This window comes from Sus scrofa, chromosome 2 (genome assembly GCF_000003025.6).
Source record: "Sus scrofa isolate TJ Tabasco breed Duroc chromosome 2, Sscrofa11.1, whole genome shotgun sequence".
Classification (NCBI taxonomy): domain Eukaryota; kingdom Metazoa; phylum Chordata; class Mammalia; order Artiodactyla; family Suidae; genus Sus; species Sus scrofa.
Genome location: NC_010444.4, coordinates 60304804 through 60324544, shown reverse-complemented (window position 1 = coordinate 60324544; position 19741 = coordinate 60304804). Strand labels below are relative to the sequence as shown.

General features: G+C 51.2%; 1 protein-coding gene across 1 annotated transcript; it reads right to left on the bottom strand.

Annotated features, from left to right (window-relative positions):
- BST2 (bone marrow stromal cell antigen 2) lies at window positions 16250-19239 on the bottom strand. The gene is given in 4 exon segments (NM_001161755.1): window positions 16250-16361; window positions 16638-16698; window positions 16972-17038; window positions 18946-19239. Coding segments are annotated over 4 exon segments (534 nt in total).

The window sequence follows — 19741 nt, the reverse complement described above, 5'->3', positions numbered from 1 at the left end:
CTTCTGTGAGATAAGGTGTAAAGGAGGCGGCTGGGAGAAAGGATTGGTTGTTGCTCTTGTCATTACCATTTCCTGCTGGAAACCTCCTCTTGGGGCTCTGTCAGAGGGTGAAAGAGAAACACCAGATACTGGGGGTCAAGCTTCACTGTGGGTCACCCCCAGGTGGGACATGGAGGGGATTTCAGGACCAAGAAGCAAAGGATTCTGGGTATCCTGCCCATTCCCCCCAGAAGTTTTGGAGAAACCCTCTCAGCTGGGTGATGCCAGAGGCCCCAGGAGCTTCAGGCCTGGACATGGGGGGGGTGTCTCCTCAGGCTTGAGCAGACAGTGGGACACATACCCTAGCCCCATGGGATCAAAGCTGACAAGTGGGAGGGACAGGGCACAGGTAAGGAGATGGAGAGGAGTCTGGACCATGGGTGGGTAACAATAAAACAGTTGCTGTCCCCTGCCTGGGGAGCAGGGGGAACAGCTGGGGGAACAGCTGGATGAAGGCGTCGGCATGAGGACCAATTGCCCCATCAGCCAGGATGATGGAGTTGGGGGTAGTGGAGCGGGGAGGGGTCCTCCAGGGTGGTGTTGATCAAGGAGGCAGAAGTTGGGTCAGGAAGGAGGAAGTTCCCAGGGGTGGGCAGGAAACCCCTGTCTGACCTCTGGCCTCTACAGCTACCCAGTGGTTCCTGATTCCGGACCCTTCCCAGTCACTGCTGGGAGGGAGGAGGGTTGGGGGCTGCAAGTGGTGCCCAACCAGCTATTTCTCCAGGTTGGTCAGGCCCATCCAGATTCCCAGGGGGTGAGTGGGGGTGGGGAGAGGACATCTTGCATCTTCATTAATGGGGGGGGGCATGTAGGCAGAGTGAACGTATAGTTTCAATTTAGATTCTGGAGTCAAGTTCTGGCTCTTCCATCTATTGCTGTGTAACCTGGGACAAGTGACTTCTTGAGCCTCAGTTTTCTCTTGTCTAAAACCAAACACCATGGCCAGTTGTGAAACACGTGTCATGGTGCCTGGCACACAGCCTTATAATAAATGTTTGGTTTTTTTTTTTTTTTTTTTTTTTTTTTTTTTTTTTCTGTCTTTTTGCTATTTCTTGGGCCACTCCCGTGGCATATGGAGGTTCCCAGGCTAGGGGTCAAATCGGAGCTATAGCCGCCGGTCTACACCAGAGCCACAGCAACACGGGATCCGAGCTGCGTGTGAGACCTACACCACAGCTCATGGCAATGCCGGATCCTTAACCCACTGAGCATGGGCAGGGATCGAACCTGCAACCTCATGGTTCCTAGTTGGATTCTTTAACCACTGAACCACAACGGGAACTCCAATAAATGATATGTTTTTAAGGTGGGAGGAGCTGGATTATGTGCAGCCTCTGCCCGTAGGCTAAGGAGCTGAGACACAGGGGAGAGGCACTGCCCCAGGTGCTATTGGGATCACCAGGTGAAAGGGGCATGACAGGGATAGAGCCTGGGTGACAAGGGTCCAGCTAAGGAGCTCAGACATGGAGGTGGTGCCTGGGCCAATGCCAGGAGGTGTGACAGTCTTGGTAATGTACTTAAGATCCTGACTGTTCTTCATGACATACTGAAGATGTTGCCCATATGTATATATAAACATAATATCTGTTGTCAAGAGAAAACAAAAGTATCCATAAACTCCCAGAAAACAAAAAAGCTACTCTAGACCCTATGGTGCTGATGTACTACAATTCTGAGCAATTGTCACAGTGTAAAAACAAGAGTGTTAGGAGTTCCCCTCATGGCGCAGTGGTTAATGAATCCGACTAGGAACCATGAGGTTGCGGTTTTGATCCCTGCCCTTGCTCAATGGGTTAACGATCCGGCGTTGCCGTGAGCTGTGGTGTAGGTCGCAGACACGGCTCAGATCCTGCGTTGCTGTGGCTCTGGTGTAGGCTGGCAGCTATAGCTCCGATTCGACCCCTAGCCTGGGAACTTCCATATGCCGTGGGAGCGGCCCAAGAAATGGCAAAAAGACAAAAAAAAAAAAAAACAAAAACAAAAACAAAAAAAAGAGTTTTAAATATATACACTAAAGTCTTTTGTATCAAGCTCAAAAATAACATTCTGTTTCTTTTTGGCAATTTCATCTCACAGTTTTGATTTGTAATGTTTCTTTTTCTAATAACTTGTTTTAAAATCTAGTTTTTTTAAATGGAAAAGGGGCGTTCCTGTTGTGGTGCAGCAGAAATAAATCTGACTAGGAACCATGAGGTTGTGGGTTTGATCCCTGGCCTTGCTCAGTGGGTTAAGGATCCGGCGTTGCTATGAGCTGTGATGTAGGTCACAGACACGGCTTGGATCTGGTGTTGCTGTGGCTGTGGTGTAGGCCAGCAGCTATAGCTCCGATTGGACCTCTAGTGTGGGAACCTCCATATGCCGCAGGTGCAGCCCTAAAAAAAAAGCAAAAAAAAAAAAAAAGGAAAAGGTAATGATGAAACCCTTCTTTTGTTCAACATTATGACTTTGAGATGTGTTAAAAAAATTTTTTTTTCTTTTTTAGGGATGCACCCACAGCGTATAGAGGTTCCCAGGCTAGGTGTTGAATCAGAGCTGTAGCTGCCGGCCTACATCACAGCCACAGCAGCGCTGTTGATTTTATTGATTCCTTTTGACGGCTGTTTAGGTTTTCACTATATACATTGCCATAATTATCAGTGGGCACTTAGACCATTTCTAAATTTTTTGTTTCAGTGAACAAATCTCCACAAGTGAAGTTGCTAGGTCCTAAAGCAGTAACTTTTTTTTTTTTTTTTTTTTTTTTTTTTTTTTGTCTTTTTGCTATTTCTTGGGCTGCTCCCGCGGCACATGGAGGTTCCCAGGCTAGGGGTCCAATCGGAGCTGTAGCCACTGGCCTACAGCAGAGCCACAGCAACGCGGGATCCGAGCCGAGTCTGCAACCTACACCACAGCTCACGGCAACGCCGGATCGTTAACCCACTGAGCAAGGGCAGGGACCGAACCCGCAACCTCATGGTTCCTAGTCGGATTCGTTAACCACTGCGCCACGACGGGAACTCCATATAGCATTAACATTTTTATATTTTGACAGCTGTCACCAATTTGTCCTCCATAGAAGTTGTTTTCATTGGCACCCCTGCCAGCAAAATTTCTAAAAACAGACTCTCTGAACATGTTCTGCCTGCATCCCTGGCCAGAATATTCCAGAGGGAGGAGGTGAGCAATGGGTCCTTGCATTCACATGAGGTCAAATGCATCAAGTGATGTGAGTGTTTGTTTTTTTTCTTGAAAACTGTTTATCATGGTCACAGGAAATTTTGTGCATGTATCTCTCTGAATTCCCCTGGACGGTCATCATAAAATCAGACTTTGATTTTAAACTTCTTTTCTAAGCTAGAAACTATCCATTTAGTTTCATTTGATTGTTTAGGCAGAGACAGGAAAGCTTTCATGAGGAAGTCAAGTCCTTGTCACTCTGAAGACTGATACTGAGGATCTCAAGGAGACAGCAGGTTTTAAACAACTCCCACAGAACTTCAGGAAGGTTCTGGAGGAAGTGAGAATTCCAGCAAAGAAAAATTTCAGCAAAGTCCAGAAAACCCCCCACTTGTACGCCAATGTATTTGGTTTTTGGTTCAATGCAAAGGACGTTAAGTTTTGGGCCTTTGGAGTTGACGAAGGAGGCAAAGAGCCCTGTAGAGGGGGATGAACCCCTCTTCCCCAGGTGTCCGTGTTCTTGGCTGAAAAAAGCTGAGCTATTTTCTTAACTGGGACTGAGCACCAACAAGATCAGGTTGCTTCTCACCCCAGCGCCCTCCACCCAGTTTGTGCTAGGCCTTCCCTTTCCATCCATCCTCTGACTCCTGTTTCTGCAGCCATGGAAGGACTCTAGGGTGACCACGAATAGGGGAGGCCAGCACAGGGACCTGGGAGAGTGTGCTGGGGACAAGGTGGAGGTGGAGATAAAGACTCAGAAACAAGGAGTTCCCACTGTGACACAGTGGGTTAATGATCCAGCTTGTCTCTGTGGAAGTTCCCAGTGTGATCCCTGACCCAGGCCAGTGGGTTAAGGATCCAGCGTTGCTACAGGGTACATGGCAGTGCCCTTGGCCCAGCAATTCCCTTATGCTGCATCTGCAGTCATTAAAAAAAAAAAGACGACAACTCGGAGACAGAGACAGGAGCTCCCAATGTGGTGCAATGGACTCATTGGCATCTTGGCAGTGCTGGGACAAGCATTCGCTCCCCGGTCTGGCACAGTGGGTTAAGGATCTGGCATGGTCGCCACTGTGGCTTAAGTCTTGAGTATAGTGAGTATGGCTTGGATATGATCCCTAGCCCAGGAGCTCCATATGCCATGCGGCCAAAAAAAAAAAAAAAGAAAAAGAAAAAGAAACAGAAACACAGACAGAGACTTTGAGTGTTAATCAGACAGGTGGAGACAGAGAGGCAGAAGAGGGCAAGGGCAGGCCAGGGTCTACCCTGTGGGGTAGGAGGCTGGTGGGTCTGGGAGGCTGGGCAGCTGGGGTGTTCTCAGTCCCAGCCAGGGATGGGGGCCTGTTCTCCCCAAGTTGCCTGCAGTTCTCACCTACTCTCTGTCCTGTGGCCTCCCCTGGGGATCCACAGCCCCCAGCCTCTGTCCTCCTTCTTTTCTCCCAACTCTCATCAGATCTGATGGGTGCCCTTCCTACTCACACACCTGCCACGGCTCCTCATTTCCCTGAAGCTGATCTTCAGGGTTCCGGCAGGTAGGGCCAAGGTGAAGCTAGTAGCATAAGTGAATAATAATGATAATATTTTAGGTCCCTGGGCCCAGCCCTTTCTGTGGATCAGCCTTGGACCCCATAGCTGCACCGTGAGGGGCCTCAAGTCCCTGGGGCCCCACACAAGCGGAGGGCAGTCTTCCAGCTTTAGCTGGCTCCAGAAGGAGAAGCCATTTCCTGTTTTCTTCTGGGTTTATGCCAGAGTTGGGGGTGGTGGGCAGGGGGTAGGGCGGGTGTCTCAGAGCCATCCTCCCAGCCCCTTAAGGTCTGTGTCCTCAGCCAGCAGCAATTAGGTCTACAGGTTGGGGCGGCTCCTGGTGGCCAGAAACGGAACAAAGCGGTTAGCCCGTCATCCCGTCCCTCAGCCTCACGTCCTCATTTGGTGGGGGGCCCCTCAATTCTGCCCGGCTAAGTGGGCCCTCTCCCAGTAAAGACTCTGACCAGGCACTTCTAAGCCATCTCTAAAGTAGGTGGGAGGATACTGAACAGGACCGGCTGAGAGGGGATCAGAGTTTCAAGGTTCCAGTTCCCCCCTCTTTACACTGGACCTTTCAGAATTTTTTTGAAACAAATTTTAATTGTTTTAAAGGTAATACATGCACATGAGTTGAAAAATGCAAACTTTACAAAAGTATACAGAGGTACATGTTTCCGTCGCCAATCCCCAGATCCCTGAACCCTTTTCCAGAATTCCTTTTCCACAGCTGTGACCAGTGTTTCCTTCAGAGATATCTGGATGTTTCCCCCAGTCCCCCCATTTTTTTTTTTTTTTAGGGCATACCCACACCATATGGAAGTTCCCAAGCTAGGGGTTGAATTGGAGCTGTAGCTGCTGGCCTACACCATAGCCACATCTGAGATCCAAGCTACATCTGCAACCTATGCCATAGTTCACAGCAATGGGCCAGATCTTTAACCCACTGAGCGAGGCCTGGGATTGAACCCATATCCTCATGGATACTAGTGAGGTTTGTAACCCACTGATCCACAGTGGGAACTACACCCCCAGTCCCAAATTTTTTTTTTTTTTTTTTTGTCTTTTTGCTATTTCTTGGGCCGCTCCCACGGCATATGGAGGTTCCCAGGCTAGGGGTCTAATCGGAGCTGTGGCCGCCAGCCTATGCCAGAGCCACAGCAACGCAGGATCCGAGCCGCGTCTGCAACCTACACCACAGCTCACGGCAATGCTGGATCCTTAACCCAATGAGCGAGGCCAGGGATCAAACCCGCAACCTCATGGTTCCTAGTAGGATTGTTAACCACTGAGCCACGACGGGAACTCCCACTCTCCTGCTTTTTACACTATTGCCTCTCAGGGAAGATCTGTGCTGGCCTTTTAAACAGTAGTATAGCACTCCATGGTATGTATGTATGGAAGCTCATTTAAATAGTCCCCAGTTGGTGCACATTGAGGTTGTTTCCAATTTTTAGCAATTACCAAGTATGTGATAATATCTTCATTTCTCCTCTCCCCACCCTTTTATATTCTTTTATTCTTTTATTTTATTTTATTTGGTTTTTAGGGCCTTACATGCAGCATATGGAAGTTCCAGGGCTATGGGTTAAACTGGAGCTTCGGCTGCCAGCCTATGCCACAGCCATAGTAACTTGGGATCCAAGTTGCATCTGTGACCTACACCACAGCTCATGGCAATACTGGATCCTTAACCCATTGAGCAAGGCCAGGGACTGAACCTGCATCCTCATGGATACTAGTCAGGTACATTACCTCTGAGCCACAATGGGAGCTCTTCCCAACCCCTTTTTAAAAGTGAACTTTTCTTTTTTGGCGACACCTGAGCAATGTAGAAATTCCTGGGCCAGGGATCGAACCTATATCAGAGCAGTGACCCGAGCCACAACAGTGACAACACTGAATCCTTAACCACTAGGCCACCAGGGAACTCCTAAATGTAAACTTTTTATTTTGGAATAAGTTTAGATGACAGAAAATTTACAGAAATAATACAGAGTTTCTGAATAGCCCTCACACAGCTTCCTCTGTCATTAACGTCTTATATACCATGGTTCATTTGCCAAAACTAAGAAATTAATCTTAGTGTATTACTATTAACTAAACTCTTAACTTTATTTCATTTCCTCACTGTTTTTCTCTTCCAGGATTCAACCAAGGATTCTCCATTGCATTTAGTCCATCATTTTGTATGCATTTAAATATGATTATAGGTTTATTTTGTTGTTGTTGTTGTTGTTAGGGCCACACTTGTAGCATATGGAAGTTCCTGGGCTAAGTGTTGAATCGGAGCTGCAGCTGTGACCGCACAGCAGCTTGCAGCAACACCAGATCCTCAACCCACTGATTGAGGCCAGGAATAGAACTTGCATTCTCACAGAGACTAGTCGGGTTCTTAACCTGCTGAGCCACAATGGAATTTCCTAATTTTTTTTTTTAATTTAAAAATATGGTTGCAGAAAAATTGCTTGGAGAGGGATGGATGGGTCAAACAGTAGGTGCACTTTTAATTTTGTTTGTTTGTTTGTTTTTGCTTTTTAGGGCCGTACTTTCGGGATATGCAACTTCCCAGGTTAAAGGCTGAATTGGAGCTGCAGCCGCCGGCCTATGCCACAGCCACAGCAATGTGGGATCCGAGCTGCATCTGCGACCTACACCACAGCTCACGGCAACGCCGGATCCTTAACCCATTGAGTGAGGCCAGGGTACGAACCTGCATCCTCGTGGATCCTAGTCGGATTCGTTAACCACTGAGCCACAAAGGGAACTCCCTCTGAATTATTTTTTGAAAAATTAATTTAGATAAGATCCTTACATAATAAGAAAAGTAGTTTATTCCTGGATAAAAATCTATCTGAAATGGATCCTTCTTTTCTTCCAAAGGATTTTCTACCTTGTTTAGGTATAGGAAAATTTCCATGAATTCTCCTGGGTTTTCTACATACAGTCATACTACCAGCAGATAATATTGTTAAGTTAAATTGTTTCTGAGGCATTCCTGTGAAAAGTGCCAACCTGAAATGAATCATGAGGCAACATTGCAAAAAAGCCAGACTCAAACACCACAAAATGACTGGCCTGGGCTTTTCCAAAAATAATGCCAATCTCATGAAAGATAAAGACAGATCGAGGAATGATCTAGATATGTCTTTCCTTGTGGGATTTCCCTTTCGGTGCAGCGGGTTAAGTATCGGGCTTTGTTGCTGCTGTGGCTCAGGTTTGATCCCTGACTTGGGAACTTCTACATGCCATAGATGCAGAAAAAAAAAAAAAAACAACCGACAGCAATTCATAGGCCAGTATATTCTTTAGTTATAAAGGACATTATCAGAATAGTCAGCAAACTCTGATTAAGGTCTGGGGATTAGAACCTAAGTGTCCATTGATAGATGGATGGATAAAGATGTAGTATATATATATGGTATATAGCTATATATTTAAACAATGGAATATTATTCATAATATTCTCATAAAAAAGCAGTCTTTTCACTCGCAGCAACATGGATACATCTAGAGGGTATTATGTTGACTGAAATAAGTCAAACAGAGAAAGATACAATATAATCTCTTACATGAAATTACTTTGATGACCTTTTCAGATTTTTCTCATTTGATTCATCAGTATGGTGAATTTTATTAACAGACTTCCAAATATTGTCATCTCTGCATCTCAGGCATGTCTCTTTGTTATGGCATATTTTAAAAATGTGTTACTTGGTTTTCTGATACAATTTGATTTGGCAGTTTTGTACCCTCCTTATGTGGTAGGGTGAGGGAGGTCTCTGGTTTTCCCATTGTGCCATCTTTGTCAGCTTTTAGTGTCAAGAATCCGCTGGTTCTCATGATTCCAAACACTCATTTTAAAGACAAGGTAGAGTAAGGACCAGAGAGGAGGAGTGACCCCTGCTGGTCACTCCTGGGCCAGGCTGGACCCTAAGTGCTCATGTCTGTGAGATGAGGGCAACGCTGTCCTTAGAGGGGATTAAGTCCCAGCTCTGCACTATCTCATCTGGTGACCAAATGGACCTCAGTTTCCCTGTCTGTAGAATAAGCACTAGATGGTCAGGGAGAGAGGGTCGAGTCTTCTTTCTCGCGGTTTCCATTAAGGGCGGCTGCTGGGTCAGAAGTCGAGCGTTGATGGTTGTCGACTGAGCACCTTATCCAGCGTGGGCACCTCTACACTTGTCCCCGCAGGGCCCCCAGTGTCTGTCCTCCTGTCCTCGAGCCCTCATCCTGCTGAGGGCTGACTCACCCTCGTGCGCGCCGCGCTGGCCGCCGGCAGCCCCCCGAGGTTCCCGGACGAGAGCGCGAGCGGGGGCTGGGCCGAGGTCGGGACCCCGAGCGGGTCCGGGAGTGTGGCACTCTGCGCTGGGGGCCCGTCTGGGTTTCCAGGGCGTTACTGCCGGGCAGTGGGGAGGGGCCTGTCAGCACCTGAATCCAGGTCCCCAGAGACCCTCCGGCATTCTTCTGCCCCTCCTGAAAACCCCACTCTCCAGAGAGCGTATGCTCCAGGATTATGCTCCAGGATCTCCATCCCTGGCCAGTTTTGGGACTCCTCCTCAGGGACGCCCAGCCTTCCTCCCAGAAACTCCGCCTCCAGGCCCCCCAGGCCCTCCCTCGAAATTAACTTTTTCTTGCAACTTTCACTTCCGCTCCCCTCCCTCCCCGGTGCGCCCGACCCCTGGGACCCAGGTGTCCAGAGTGCCAGCCCCAACGTGGCGATTCCTGCCCCCAAAAAGCCCACACCTCCTCCTAGGTTCTAACACCTGGACCCTCATGAAGACCCTCCCCAAGACCCCGCCCACAAGGTACGCCACGCCCCCTCCACTCGCCCACCCCTCACTCACAATCGCTTCCGCAGCGCCGCCTCGCGGGCTGCGCAGGCTTCGCCCTCGGCCTCCGCCGCGCTTGCGCGCCGCTGCACCTCCTCCAGCCGCTGCGCAGACTCTGTGGCTGCTGCCTCCCAGCGCGCCAGGGCTTCTGCGGGTGCGGGGAGCCGGGTCAGGCTGGAGACCAGGCTCCCGTCCCGCTCACACCGGTTTATAGTCTGCATACTAATTGCGTGATTTGTTTTATTTAAGTCTGTGTGCTGTTTGCATGACTTTCACGTGCCTTTTGCATAGCTTTTCATAGCTTTTGGGAGTCCCAACGCAGAGTATGCATGTTTTGTGGCATTTGCACTGTTTTTGTTTTTGTTTTTGTCTTTTCTAGAGCCGCTCCCACGGCATATGGAGGTTCCCAGGCTAGGAGTCTAATCGGAGCTGTAGCCACCAGCCTACACCAGAGCCACAGCAATGTGGCATCCGAGCCGTGTCTGCAACCTACACCACAGCTCATGGCAATGCCGGATCCTTAACCCACTGAGCAAGGCCAGGGATTGAACCCACAACCTCATGGTTCCTAGTCGGATTCATTAACCACTGAGCCACGATGGGAACTCCCACTTGCACTGTTTTGAGACATTTGTATGAACTTTGCATGTTATGTGCATTTCTTTCACAAATTTTCTTGTTCAATTGGATTACGTTTGACCCGTGTGTGTGTCATTTGCGTAGCTAGTAACCTTGTAGGTTCCTCCCATCCCTAGCCCTGCCCACCCCTTTGCCACCCCAACGCACCTGTCAGCGCCCCGTTCTCAGCCCCCATCTGAGTCTCCTGTGCCTTGGCCTCGTCCATCTCTGTCTTCAGTGTCATCAGTTGGGTCTGAAGCCGACTCTGTGGAGTGGGAGGGAAGTGATGGGGGAACGGAGGAGGGGAGGAGTGAATCAACCTCGCCCTTTCTAGGGGAAGCTGAACCCGAGTTCCTTGAGCTGTATTTGGAGTGTCCTTTGAGGTCCTGCAGTTGTAAACACAGAAGTGGCCTCTGAAGTCCGGGGTATGGAGTGGTAACAGGTGCCTGCCTGGAAGGAGATTGCTGCCCTGGTCCACAGGCCCCAACTCGAGGCCAAGGGGAGGTAGAAAAAGTTGAGTTCTGGGGACAGATTCTGGCTCCAATCCCAGCTGTATCTAAACTTGCAGACTGGGGTTTCAGACCAAAACAAGTCAATGTGGTGGTTGACAGTTGGGTTGCTAGGGTATACTTAGTCACCTCTGTGAGACATTCTGCAAAACTACCCGCCTGGCTTCCTCAGAATCTTTCATTGAGGGGCAGGGTCAGAATCTGAACCCAGAGCAAGCTGCTCAAGGCCTGAGAGGCATAAGGGTCTGTTTTGATTTCTAAAATTCACTCGCCGCTCAGACCTCTGCTGGGCCTGGTACCCAGAGATACAGGTAGTTACAGGTACAGTTACTCAATAAATCTGAATGAGAGTTCCTGTCGTGGCGCAGCAGAAACAAATCTGACTAGGAACCATGAAATTGCAGGTTCGATCCCTGGCCTTGCTCAGTGGGTTAAGGATCTGGCATTGCTGTGGCTGTGGTGTAGGCCGGCAGCTGTAGCTCCAATTGGACCCCTAGCCTGGGAACTTCCATGTGCCATGGGTGCGGCCCTAAAAGGCAAAAAGACAAAAAAAATAAAAAATAAAAAAATAAATATTAATGGCTGGGACTTTTTAAGGGTGCTTTTCTGCAAGGCCCAGGCCTGGGAAGGGTTAAGAAAGAGTTGGAAGGAGGTGGCAAGAGGAAAAGGGAGGACCTGGCTGGTACCTCCTCCAAGAGGACAACTTTAGCCTCCTAATTACAGGTGACATACATGTCCCTTCTCAAAATAGGGCTGCTGGACACTGGTTGTTGGGGAGGGGGAGTTAAGTGGATACCTGGGGGGAGGATTAGCACAGGGCCTCCTCAGGTGGGCTCAGGAGTCTGGGGCTTCCCTAGCCTCCACCACTGATCTGGCACATCGCAGAGGACAGTGGAGCCTTCTTGGTCAGAAGGTAGACTCAAGGATGAACTGGCATTGTAGGAGTTGGCATTTGCCTCCCTTGAATGAAGAGCGGGAAAAACCAAGGCAGGGGTGGGGACCCCAAGGATGTATGTGCCCTGTCCCCACATATTCTGGATTCCTCAGCCCCTCACCCAATCCACTTACCTGGTGGCCCTCACAAGCCTTTAAGGCCTCCTCCAGCTCCTGGCGAACACCCTCAGCCTGGTTCAGCTGCCTGGTCAGGGCCTCCTCACGCTGGGCAGCCTCTGCCAGCTGGCGCTGCAGATCCTTGACTTCAGGTGCCAGGTCCTCAGGCAGCTCTGTGATGTTGGTCCCTGGTTCTGGGCAGTGAGGCCTCCGGGAGGCCGAGGCGGCCAGATTCCAGGCCAGCAAGGCTGCTCCGGCTGCCACCACTGCGAGGAACACAGCAGCCCCGCACAGGGCGAAGACCCGCCAGGCGCGCCCAGGCTCCAGCCTGGGCTCCGGCCCCGGCTCGGCCATGCCGCTGTCCAGAGCTCTGGCCCCAGACGGCCACGAGCATTTAATTGGCACCTTCAGGCACCGGGGACACCCACGGTTCCGCCCAGCCTGGCCATCGCCCGGCTGTGGCTTTGAGTTTGTTGGGAGGGGCTGGACCCATGCCAGGGGCCAGCCCAGGCTACCGAGCCCAGAGGAGGATTGGGGGTCCTGGGTTCCAGTCTTGTCTCTACATCCCGCCTGTTGCCCTCTGAGCCTCAGTTTCCCCCTCTGAGAAGAGGAGATGACAGTAGGTCCTGCCCATAGGACTCTATGGCTATCACCTCAGCACATCTGCAGAGTGAGTACCCATGTGTACAGAAGTTAGCTTGGCAAGGGTCTGGGGGCATTTTGTCCCCATTCTGTTAATGGAGAAACTGAGGCTAGAAGACGAGAGGCTATTCGAGCAACTGAGGTTGGCCTGGCTCAGGCTGCCACACTTTTCATGACTGTGAGAGGGCCAGAGAGAGGGTAGAAGCAGAGGTGGACCGGCCCTGTCTCCCTGCCAGTTCTCCATTAGGCCACCAGGGGGCGATCTTACAATGTGACTCAGATCCAGCTGCGGTTACACGGGTCCCTGACTCCCCTTCAGTCTGAGTCAAACCCTCCTCCTCCCTCTCTCTTGGCTCGGATCGTCAGTGTCCGAACGTGAGACACACGAACATGGGGAGATTTGGACAAGGCTCTTGACTTCTGCAGAAGGGCAGGATGCTCAAAAAGCGTGCCAAGAAGACCCCGCCTATTTATCCCTAAAGCAGGTGGTCTATCTGTCTCCTTCCCATTGGTCAGGTCAGGGGGCACATTCTTCTCAGTTGGCTAATTTGAAACAAATTGTTACTGGGAGAAGAGGGAAGGGGGGTGGGGCTCGGAGGAGGGTGTCTCAGAGGACACAGGAAAAAATGGAGTAACCAAGGCTTGCTTTGATAGAAAAGACTTACGTTAGTTCCCACACTCTCCGCCCATCCTCTTGCCCCTTCATCTCCACCTGGCTATCTTCCATTTCCCTCTCCCCCTCTTCCTAGTTCTCACCCCTCTTTTTCTCATCCTTCTCTATTTCACCCTCTACCCAACCCCCCTTCCTAGGAACCCCGCCCCCTCCCACCAGGCCCAGCAAGTCTTTGATATCATTTCCAGCTGTTGGCTCCCTCCAGCCCTCAGTATTCCATAGGCCAGAGCATTCCAACCCCAGGGCCTTTGCATTGGCGGTTCCTTCCCCCCGAGGGCCCTCTCCTTCCTCTTTGCCCAGCTAACTGCTCCTTACCAGCTCTCCCCTGTCCACCAGTGTGTCTTCTTCAGACTCCTCCTTTCCCCACTAACTCAGGCCTCTTTTGATCAGTTCTCTCAGCTCTGCTATAATTTTACGTTTTATGTGTTTGACTGATTTCTGGCTGCCTCTCCCATTAGACTGGGTGAGTCCCTAAAAAAGCAAAGCCTGCACTTGCCTCCTTCCCACTGCAGGCCTGGCACACAGCGATTGTGCAGTAAATGTGAGCTGAGTGAACACTATGAATTAGAATCTGTGTCCCTCCTTGAAACACCCTAATGCCCCTTGCCCCCCAATGCCATTCCATATGAAGAAACTGGAGCCCAGAGAGATTGAGTCTCAGGGCAGGGACACACAGCAGCCACTGGTCACTGCCAGATTCTTGCTGGAGCTGAAATCCCCACAGGCCTACCGCACCCCTCAGGCCCTGGTTTCCAACCACTGGTGGGGTCACAGCCAGCCAGGGAAGAGGGACAATTTTAGGAAGGAGAGAAGCTTATACCCTGGGGACATTGGGTGGGGATTTGGTAGGAGAAATTGAACAGGTCAAACCTGTAATATTGGGCACATCTGCCCCATTCCAGCAGCAAAACATAGCCCAGCATGGTGGGGGAGGTCAGGACTGTTTCGGGACTTTCCAGTGGCCCCAGCTGGGAGGGAGGATGAGAGGAGGATGTCCTGGTGGGGTTGGGAAAGGACTGAGGTCATGTGAGAAGGGTTTGTTTCCTGGCAGTCAAGAGAAAATGCTGAGGGCAGAGGATTCCACTGCCTGAGAAACACTGAGCAAGTCCAGTCGTTGGGTCTCACTTTCCTCATGTTAGATGGGGCTGTTGGTGGAGGTAAAATGAATTCGCGGGTTGAATTGGAGCTGCAGCCGCTGGCCTATGCCAGAGCCACAGCAACACAGGATCTGAGCCACGTCTGCAACCTACACCACAGCTCACGGCAATGCCAGATCCTTAACTCACTGAGCAAGGCCAGGGATCGAACCCACAACTTCATGGTTCCTAGTCGGATACATTAACCACTGCACCATGACAGGAACTCCGAGCCTCATCCTTTTGAGCTGAAGTTCTCACTGGAATGGACTGTGCTCCCTGGGGGAAACTTGGTAATGTCTCCAGCCATTTATTTTCTTTTTTTGGCCCCACCCTCAGCATATGGAAGTTCCGAGGCCCAGGATCCAATCTGAGCTGTAGCTGTGACCTATGCCATAGGGGTGGCAATGTACAGGCATTTTTTTTTTTTCCCCTTGGGTCACAACCTGGGTGCTATGGGCATTTAGTAGCTGGAGGCCGGGGATGTTGCCCACATCCTCCAGTGCACAGGGCAGCCCTTACTGTAGAGAACGATCAAGCCCAAATGTCAAGAGTTCAGAGGCTCAGAAACCCTACCCTCGAACTTCAGAATGAGGAGCTGGTGCTCCAAGCAGCTAGTTGAGACAGGCCAAGACCCTGAGGCAAGAAGGAACTATTTTTTTTTTTTTTGGCCCAAACAGGAAGTTGCCTGGACAATAGTTGGGATTCTAACAGAATTTGAAGGAAGTAAGATAAGAGAGGAGGAGGGAATTCCAGCATATGGGAGGATCCAAGAAAGTGGGTTGAAGGGCCTGTGGGATGGTAGCTTCAATTTTGAGAAGCAGAATGGCTCTCTGGCCGAGGGGTTTCCAGTGCTGGGTACTGCAGGATGAGAAGAGTTTGGGGGATGGAGAAGGTGGGGGAGGTGAGCATGGTGACATAGGCCAGGCCTGTGTGTGTCTGCAGATCCAGGTTTGAATCCCAGTCCCCCACTTTCTGTGGGAAGGAACTGGGAACCAGGACAAAGTGGGGTGGTGACTGCGGGAACCCCAGGGATTCCTGAAAATATTCTAGAGCAAAGAAGGCTGGGTGTGGATGTCAGTGAGTGTCCACCCTTGCCTGAAGGTCAGGCCCCGGATTCTGGGAGGTGACACAACAACACTCCAAATACTTGAGAGTAAGGTTTTTTCCCCTCAAAAGGAGTGTTTACTTTTTGGAGCCCAAAGACCCCAGAAGAAAGTGACCTAGAAACCGTGACAGCAAGAAACGGGTGCCCCCACTCCCTGCAACCCTGCCATGCCCTCCCCAAGCATTCCTCTAGGCTTGCCCCACAGACCCCTTACTGCTTCCCTATGCCCCCTCCTTCCCACGACGGAGTTCCATGTGGTCTCCCCTTAGCTGGCCAGGTCAGGAAGCCTCGAAAGGTGAAGCAGAGCAGGAAGCAGGCCAGTCCAGGTTGTGGCCTAAAAAAACAGCAAAACAGACTCTGGAGCAGATAGAACTAGGACTCCTCCCCTCTCTCTGGAAGCCCCGCCCCTTCTGAGCGTAAGGTGGGTTTTTTTTGTTTTTTTTTTTAGGGCCACACCTGGGGCATATGGACGTTCCCAGGGATCCACTTGTCAGAACTGCAGCTGCCACCTATGCCACAGCAACACCAGATTCAGGCCAAGCCAGGGACCTAAACCACAGCTCACCCTTTGGAGGGATCCTTAACCCACTGAGCGAGGCCAGGGATGGAACCCTCATCCTTGTGGATAGTAGTTGGACTAGTTGGGTTCGTGACCGCTGAGCCAGGACGGGAACACCTGCAGGGTGTTTTTTTGTTGTTGGTGGTGGTTTTTTGGTTTTTTTTTTTGCACGAAGCATGTGGCCAGGCCAGGGTTGTAACCTGAACCACAGCAGTGGTGATGCGGCGTCCTGAGTCTTAAGCTGCAGACCACCAGGGAACTTCCCAAGATCCTTTCCCTGGGGGCCCAGTCCTCTGTCCCACAGGCAGGCCACCTCTTAGACCCTGACTCATCCCTGACTCCTAGCCCTTCCCAGTTTTCTTCTTCGCGCAGCTGCCCCCTCCTTACCAGACGGCTTCCGGAGACCTCAGGTCAGCAGGGCATTGAGGCCCAGGACCACGACTGCAATGAACAGGAGGCTCGAAGAGCTGGAGCAGCTGAAGCTGCCGGAGTTGACTGTTGTTCTCCTGAACTCCTTCCTTCATTTGGAATAGAGATAGGGGTAACTCAGGCAGCCGCCAGGAGGGATCCAGCAGCTCTAGGCTTTGCTTCTAAGAATCTCCACTCCTTCCCCACCACGTCGCTGGGGAGGAGAGTGGGCAGTGGCCACCCCATGGCTGTGTGACCCAAGGGACAAGTCTAGGACTTAAACTTTGCCCCCTGAGCAGCGGGGGTTTTTCTGAGTCAAGGGGGTCGGGCGTCTTGAGGGGTGGGGAGGGGGAAAGGGGCGTGGCTTCGGGGGGTTCGTCTCGGACCTTAGTCGCTCCGCCTCTTCCGAAGCCTCCTGCAGCTTCTGATTCAATCTCTTGATCTCTCCTGGTTGGAGTGGGTACAGAATGAGGGGAGGCGTCTGCTCAGTGACGCCCACTCACCTGGCCCCACCCTGGGAAGGACCCCGCTTCTAGCCCCTCGCCCTCCGGCCCCAGCTGGGAGACCCGGCGGACTCTCTCCTCCGCACTCCAGGTGGAATCTACCCCCTTCCCTCTCTCTCAACCCCAACCCTGGGATGCTCCCTCCCTACGCCTTTTCGATCCCTAGCCCACCCCTCCCAGCCCCCTCAGTGGAAGCCTGGCCTTGTGCTTTTCTCACCCTGAAGCTCCTTCAGCTGCTTCTGACTTTGCGTCTTCTCCATCTCCAGAGAATCTCGTAGGTTCTCCTGGGAAGAGCGTGGGGTGGAGTGGGATGGGTGTGGGCAACTAGATTTCTGTCCCTGGGCCCTGGACTCCTCCAGAGGCCCTGGGATCAGAGGAGCTCAGGCACAAACCCCCTTCAGTTTCCCCTCCAACTCTCTCCTACACCTCAATCTCCCACCTTAAAGAATGGCCACAACCTCCCATCCTCCCAGGGCCACAGGAAAGGATGTAATCCTTGAAATGGGAGTTTTGAGGGCCCCCCCCGGAATTTGGAGGCTTCCTATGCCCAAACTCTAGAAGTTTCCAGATCCCTGGGGTATTGCCCAAGAGGAACTGAGCAGGATCCCCATGGGGCCTTCCCCCATACCCTCTGCTTTAGCACCTCTCTCAAGAACTTAGATAACAGTATTTAATGCACAATCCTGAGTTGTTGTTGTTTGGGGGCTGCACTTGCGGCGCTGGAAGTTCCTGGGCTAGGGATGGAATCCTAGTCACAGCTGCAGCAAGGGTGAATACTTAACCTTCTGTGTGGGGCTGGGGATCCAACCCATGCTACCACAAAGACAACACCAGATTTTAACCCACTGCACCACAGCAGGAATTCCAATCCTGAGTTGTTTTACGGATGTGAACCCCCACAAAAGGAAGCAATTTTAGCCACTTGGTGGGCATGAGCATGGTCAGCCCCCAGAACTACTGGCATCTAAGTGTTGATAAAGTTAAACCCTGTGAGGAGTCCCTGTTAACCTCCCCAACCAATCAGAGGCTTGTGCGGGAGTGAATCACATACCCTGTGACCTGCCCCCCACTTAGCTTTTAAAAATGCTTTGCTTTGCTGAAAATAAAATAAAATAAAATAAAAATAAATAAAATAAAAAGGAGTTCCTGTTGTGGCTCCTCGGAAATGAATTTGACTAGAAACCATGAGGTTGCCGGTTGGATCCCTGGCCTCACTCAGTGAGTTAAGGATCTGGCGTTGCTGTGAGCTGTGGTCACAGTCACGGCTTGGATTCTGCATTGCTGTGGCTGTGGTGTAGGCTGGCAGCTGTAGCTGTGATTAGACTCCTAGCCTGGGAACCTCCATATGCCATGGGTGTGGCTCTAAAAAGCAAAAAAAAAAAAAAAAAAAAAAAGTAAAAATGCTTTTCTGGGAGTTCCCTTCATGGCTCAGCACTTGACAGGCCCAACTAGCATCCATGAGGATGGCCCTAAAAAAGTAAAAATTAAAAAACAAAAAATAAAAAAAAAAGCTTTGCTGAAACCCTTTGGGGTGTTGGGGATTTGCAGGGGGTGGGGCGGTGGGGCACAAGCCATCCATCTCCTTACACAGCCCTGCAATAAACCTTTCTCTACTCCAGTCTCTGACATCTCTGTTCATTTGGCCTCACTGTGCATCAGGCACGTGAACTTGTGCCTACACAAGAAGAAGACTGAGAGGTCTTCCCCAAACCAGAACATTGTGGTGGAGGGGGAGCCCAAGTTAGAGGCCCAGTGGGAGTTTCAAGGCCCCCCATACAGGGAAGCAAGTTAAAGTTTCAGTCTGTCAGGAAGTAGCAGATGTATGGAGAGCCCCTCCTTTCTTACCGACCTGGTAAGGTTTTCCGTCCCAACCTGCAGAGAGGACTTCGGCTCCCCACCCCTCCACTGGAGCCTGAAGGGAGTTTCTAGCTCCTCACACAAGTGCCAGGGAGTTTGGACATTCCCCCACATCCTAGAAGGGATATTGAGGCACCCTGATTTGGGTGCTCTGGGGAGTTTTAAGGCCCCACCCCACCCCAGGACCCTCGAAAGAGTTTCACAGTCCCCAAATCCCAGTGGAAACATTCAGGGGGCAGTTTCAGAGTCTATCTTGATTGCCATATAGACACTGTGAGAGCCCCCCACCCCCACCCCAAGCCCAGGGCCCTATCTAGGGGATATGGTGGCTTACCACAGTCTGGTTGCAAACGGTGTACTGGGCCTTGGTCCTCTGTAAGACCTCCTGGGCCACAGTTAGCTGGTGCTGCAGATGGTCCGTTTGGTTTTGACATTCCTGCTGTGCTCGGAGGCCATCCTTGCAGCCCTTGCTGTTGGCCTTGACAGCAAAGATGATCAGAGACACCAGCAGACCCACCACCAACAGGCAGAGCAGGAAGACCAGCCACAGCCTGCTGTCTCGCAGGTTTGATTCCCTCAAGCAGCTCACCATGGGTAAAGGGCTGTAGGAATACAAACTAGGTGACATCTGGGTCTGTGCTGAGGGAGTCTGGGCAAGAGTTAGGTAAGAGTGCCTTCTAGGGGCTGGGGCTGCCCCCTTATTAGCATAGGAGCTGTGAGGACCAATGACAAGTTGCTGGAAAAACCCCTGACTTGGAGATGATTGAATGGGGCTACTACAGGCAGAGGACAGCCCAGGCTTTTAGTTTCGGTTTCTTTTTTCGTTTTCCCAGAAAAAAAGGTGAGTAGTTTCTGCCAAATTATGGCCTCGGGCTGAATGCTCGCCAGTGGGATCCTGTGGGAGGGGAGTTGCGGCTGCCTCAAACACCCCATGTCAAGTTCCTGCCCTTCTCCTCCAAGTTTCTGAGGGTGACAATTGCAGTTACTGAGCATCCGGTGCATGCCAGCTTTGTGTTCATCTGTCCCATGACCGGAAGAGGCCTAGGGCATTTTCTGTCCAGTCCCCAGCTGGGGAAAGTGAGGCTGAGAGTTGAGTGTTGGCAGGCTGGGGGCAGGGCCCGGGAGTGATG